This window comes from Microtus ochrogaster, chromosome 7 (genome assembly GCF_000317375.1).
Source record: "Microtus ochrogaster isolate Prairie Vole_2 chromosome 7, MicOch1.0, whole genome shotgun sequence".
NCBI classification, from domain to species: Eukaryota; Metazoa; Chordata; class Mammalia; order Rodentia; family Cricetidae; genus Microtus; species Microtus ochrogaster.
In genome coordinates, this window is record NC_022014.1 from 71750803 (window position 1) to 71756396 (window position 5594).

The 5594-nt window shown below is 49.1% G+C and overlaps 1 protein-coding gene across 1 annotated transcript in view; it reads right to left on the minus strand.

Annotated features, from left to right (window-relative positions):
• Positions 1-936: 936 nt before the first annotated feature.
• Positions 937-5594, minus strand: part of B4galnt2 (beta-1,4-N-acetyl-galactosaminyltransferase 2) — an 18443-nt gene continuing 13785 nt past the window's right edge. The window contains exons 6-8 of the mRNA XM_026780080.1: positions 4744-4830; positions 1814-2001; positions 937-1092 (exon numbers count right to left, since the gene is read on the minus strand). Coding sequence (XP_026635881.1) covers positions 937-1092; positions 1814-2001; positions 4744-4830 — 431 coding nt within the window. The remainder of the gene's footprint in view (positions 1093-1813; positions 2002-4743; positions 4831-5594) is intronic.

Genomic DNA, 5594 nt, shown 5'->3' on the forward strand with positions numbered 1-5594 from the left:
AGGTGCGAGAGTTAGCCTAGAAGAGAATGGGCAAGCAGTGATTAAAAGAATACAGTGTCCGTGTAATTATTTCGGGTAAAGCTAGCCGGAGGCGGCCAGGGTGCTGGAGATGCAGCCCCGCCGCTCCTATTACTACAGACATAGGCTAGAATCTTCCTGGTAAGCGCACCTAGGGGTGCTACACACATTATTAGAAATGGGATAGTCCAGGTGCAAGAGTTAGCCGAGAAGAGGCTAGATATAATGGGCTAAGCAGTGTTCAAAAGAATACAGTGTCCTTGTAATTATTTCAGGGCATAAGCTAGCAGGCGGCCCGGGGTGCTGGGGACGCAGCCCCGCCGCTCCTTTTACAACAATGCCCAATTGTATTTTTATATTTAAAACAAGTGTTGGGGGTGGAGAGAGCTTGGAGATTAAGAGCACTTTTTCTTGCAAAGGACCTGAGTTCTGTTCCTATCCAGCACCCACATGGCCGCTCCTACCCATCTGTAACTCTAGTTCCAGAGGGTCCAACACCTTCTTCTAGCCTCTGTGGGTACCAGGTGTGCTTATGGTGCGCAGATATAGATGCAGGCAAAACGACTCTACACATAAAATAAAAATAAATAAATCTAAAAAAAAATCAAAATGTGACTAAACAAGAAGACCGTTCTCTTAAACCTCGTGCAGTCCAAGAAAGGAATCAGAAATGGTGCATCAACATGCACTTTTACAAACAGAACAGTTGTGGGGGTCTTTTCTGGGGGGTACAAAATTTGCTCAGAGAAAGCCACCGAGTAGTCGCTCTTTTATTTCTGGTGTGAGCCTAGCCTTTAAGGGCTGAGCCATCCCCCAGGTCCAGCAGTCACCCTGGAGCCTAGCTGTGAGCCCCTCTCCTGCCTCATCCCCTCAGACACTGACATTCCTATCCTTCCTCCATCCTTCCTCATTACTGCTTTATGGTGATCTTACCACATCCAGTTCAGTTTTCTCCAGGACATCCACCAGTACCTCAATCTTGGTCTTGCTGTCGAAGAGAAAGTCGTCATCCACCCAGAGGACATATTTAGTGGTCACCTGTGAGATGGCCAGGTTCCTACCAGCAAACCAGCCCTGCAGGCGGCATGGGTTTGGATCAGCAGTTGTCACCTGGGGGTGGGACTTCCTGAATTCCCGCCAGCCAGGCTGCCTCCCACCATGGGGAAAGTTGGAATCTGTGGGGATTCATAGTTCAGACAAGGCTGACACCTGCTGTGTCAGAGGGGTGCCTCGGAGAAAGACCGAAGAAGCTGAAAGAGCAAAAGAGCCAAAAGAGCCGGGACAGTGACTTCCTGGATTCAGAGACTGAGACAGAGTAGGGGGTCCCTCTTTGGTCCAGAGGCCTCTGGGAATATAGACTGAAGCCCTTTTCACCTCAGTTCCCTTCTACCTCCTGCAAGATGGTATGGGGAGCATCTGCTATCAGTGGTATCCTTCCCTTTTCTATCCTTGGGGGAAGATGGGAGGGAAAAGGGTAGGATAGCCTAGCTTGAGCTCAGTCACAGGGAACAAAAGTCTGCTGTTACCCCTCAACACCACAATCAGATGTCAGCTCCTGTAAGTCACTCATAAGAACCCTGTCGATTCCACACCAGATCGGCATGAAGATGGAATAAACTAACAGTTCATTGATGTGGAAAATGAGATTGCTCCAGTTTCCCTCTGCACCTGAACAGCAGAAGCCCAGACGCCTCTCACCACAGGACTCTGCTCCTTAGAGAAGACCATGGAAGCAGCTGAATCTGGGGTCCTCCTGTTCTGGGAGCTAGGTCCACCCAATGTGAGGGGAACATACCTTCCCGAAGGGCATGAAGTAATACTCCACGTAGTCATCCTGAATCTTCAGGGGCTCCTTGCTGTCATCAGCCACAATCACAGTTAAGTCCGGGTAATATTTTCGGATACTCCGCAGCAGGGTCTTAAGCTTGTGGGGACGGAGGAAAGTCTTGGTGGCAATGGTCACCAGGTTCCTGAGCTTCCTCTCTGGAGAAAAATGTAAAAGTGGATGCTGGAACCTGATGCTGGATTTGCTCTGTTCAAATGGATTTTGTTTTGTTTTGTTTTCTGCTGGTTCAGGGATTGAACCCAGGGTCTCACGCATGCTAAGCAACATTCAACTACTGAGCTACCCTCCAGTCATCTGATGGCTTCGTTTCTCCTCCAACTGGTCAGAGTTGGGGACCTCAGGCATTCTGTACACAGGGCATGCTTAATCAGAATTTGTCAGCTGCACTGGGAAATAAAGATGTTATAATATATAATGGCGTTCTTTCTTTAGACCACCAGCTCCCAAATAATGACACAGAGACTTTTATTAATTATGAAAGCTTGACCTTAGTTTAGGCTTGTTCCCAACTAGCTAGTATAACTTAAATTAACCTGTTCCTTTTCACCTACATTCTGCCACATGGCTTGTTACGTCTCCTCAGGCATGTACATCCAACTTCCCCTGCAAACAGCTGGCGAATCTCCCGCCACTCAGATTCTTCCCCCAAGTTCCTTTCCCTAGAAGTCCTGCCTATCCCCTCCTGCCTAGCTGTCTGCCATTCAGCTCTTTATCAAACCAATCAGAAGGTGTCTATGCAGGTGAGCTAAAACAGCCAGGCGGTGGTGGCACACACCTTTAATTCTAGCACTAGGAGGCAGAGACAGGCAGATCTCTGTGAGTTCCAGGCCAGGCTCCAAAGCTACAGAGATACCAATCACTAGGAATTCCGCCTCCCACCTGCAATCCCAGGATTCAGAGGCAGAGACCAGAGGACGGCGAGGTCCACGCCAGCCTTGACTATGTAACAATACCCAATCTCACAAAACAAAGAGCAAAATCACTAAAAGAATGAATGTTTACAGATTCAACATTAAAAAAAAAAATCACTCAGGGCTGGAATGATGTTTTGGTGGACAAAGCACCTGTTGTACAAACATGAGTTTGTGAGTTCAAATCCCCAGAGTCCATGTAAAGTTAGGCTCAATAGCCGTATCTGTAACTCCAGTGCTCCTGAGGTAAGATGGGAGGCGGAGACAGGAGACTCTGGAAGGTTGCAGGCCAGGTACGTTGGTATATGCAGTAGCCAACCAAAAAAGAGACCCTACCTCAAATAAGGTGAAAAGCAAGGACAACACCAGAGATTGTCCTCTGAAGTTCATATTCCCACTCTGGCATGAGCGCACTGCATCACACACACACACACACACACACACACACACACACACACAGACACATACACACACACACACACAATCTATAATTGCCTGTCATCTCACCACTAACAAGGTGGAGTCCAGAGGATGATCAGGCGAGCCTGGAACACGGAAGGAAGGGGTGAAACTATGACCCCGTTGGTGGAGAGCCTGCCTGACACACCCAAAGTTCTGGGTCTGATCCCTCATAAGTGAGCGTGGTGGCGCAGGCACAAGATTCCAGCCCTTGGGGAAACGAGGCAGGGTGCTCAGAAGTTCAGTAATATTCTCATTCTCAACTATATCCATAGTTTGAGATCACCCTGGGCCACATGAGACCTTGTCTCAAAAAAGGGCTGAGCTCTGAAGAGCACACACTGTTCTTGTAAAGGACCAGACTTTGGTTCCCAGCATCCACGTCAGGTGGATCAGAACCACCTACACCTCCAGCTCTAAGGCGATTCAACCTCTGGCCTTTGTGGGCACCATACACAAGAGCACGCGTGCACACACACAATTAAAAATAATAAAAAAATGAATCGTAAAGAAAAAGTGATTCCTCTGCCTTAGGTACTTTTCTATTGCTGTGAAGAGACACCATGACCAGGGCAGCTTACACATGAATCATTTAGTTGAGGGCTTGCAGTTTCAGAAGGTGAGCCCATGACTGCCGTGGCTTGAATGTAATGGCCCCCATAAGCGTATAAGGAGTGGCACTATTGAGAGGTGTGGCTTTTCTGGAGAAAGTGTGTTGCTGTGGGGTGGGCTTTGAGATCTCATGTATGCTCAAGCCATGCCTAGTATCTCAATTCACTTCCTGTTGCCTACACAAGATGTAGAACTCTCAGCTGCCTCTCCAGCACCATCATGTCTGCCTGTGTGCCACCATGTCCCACCATGAGGATAATAAATGAACCTCTGAACTGTAAGCCAGCCAACTAAATATTTTCCTTTATAAGAGTTGCTGTGGGGGCTGGAGAGATGGCTCAGCAGTTAAGAGCACTGGCTATTCTTCCAGAGGACCCCAGTTCAATTCCCAGCAACTACATGGTGGCTCACAACCATCTGTAATGGGATCTGGCGCCTTCTGGCCTGCAGGCATACATGGAGGCAGACTTTCTATACATAATAAATAAATAAAATCTTAAAAAAAAAAGAGTTGCTGTGGTCATGGTGTCTCTTCACAGCAATAGAAACGCTAAGACAGTGACTGTAATAACCGTAATAACCGTAATAACCGAGAGCGAGACAGCAGGCAGGCAGGCGTGGCACTTTAGGCCGAGAGCTTACCTCTCATTCACAACTGGAAGCAAACAAAGCAAGACTGGGTCTGGTGTGGACTTTTGAAGCCTCAAGGCCGACCCTCAGGGACAGGCCTCCTCCAACAAGGCCACACCTCCTAATCCTTCCTAAACAGTCCCACCAACTGGGGACCAAGCATTCAAATACATGACTCTATGGGAGCCCTTGTCATTCCCAGCACCACACCCTCTGAACTTCACCCAGCCTGATGCAATCCTAGATCCCCAATGACAAGAGCCTTACCTGGTCCAGGGTCATACAACTTGGGTACAGTCGGTTGGTTGATGGTCACTGGAAATCTGGCCACTGAGGACATGGACTCCAAACTCACTGGAAGGAAAAGAGAGGTAAGAGCCTAGGCAGTGTGAAATCTGACAAGATTCTGCTGCCCTGAGGAAGCCAAGGAGGCCAGCAGCTGCAGGGGAGTCCTGGTTGGGAGGAGACTGAGGACCCACGCAGCAGGCTGGGCATCTTGGCTCCTGCCTGTGTGTTCCTGGGGCAGCCTGCTGTAAGGACATGCTGCTGGGACAGGCTGGAGAGTCAAGGATCTGGATTAGGTTTGACTCAGCCATGGCCTATCTGAAATAAGTTCCTCCCTCAGCTTCTCCGGTGACAAAAAAGGACAGTTATACCCACTGCACCGAAAGGCACAGAGGCGTTTTCTGAAGGGAAATGCTTTAAAATCCGGAGGTGGAGAGAATGTGCCCTGCGGCTATGGGGAGTAACCTGGGACATCTAATCCTCCTGATCCCACCTCCCAAGAGCTGGGGTTTTAGGCATGGCACCCCCATGCCTGATTTTATATGGTGCTGGGGATCGAACCCAGGGCTCTGTGCGTGCTGGGCAGGTCCTCTACCAACTAAGGGAAACTGTTACTTGTTCATATTGCATTTCCCCCTGCTACTGTGCTGTATCCGCTACTAAAAAACTAAAAACTTTTAACTGACGCAAATAGAAACAGAGGTTGGCTTGCGGGTGGCAAGATTTGTTCTCTCAGCCGGGCGGTGGTGGCGCACGCCTGTAATCCCAGCACTCGGGAGGCAGAGGCAGGCGGATCTCTGTGAGTTCGAGACCAGCCTGGTCTACAAAGGGAG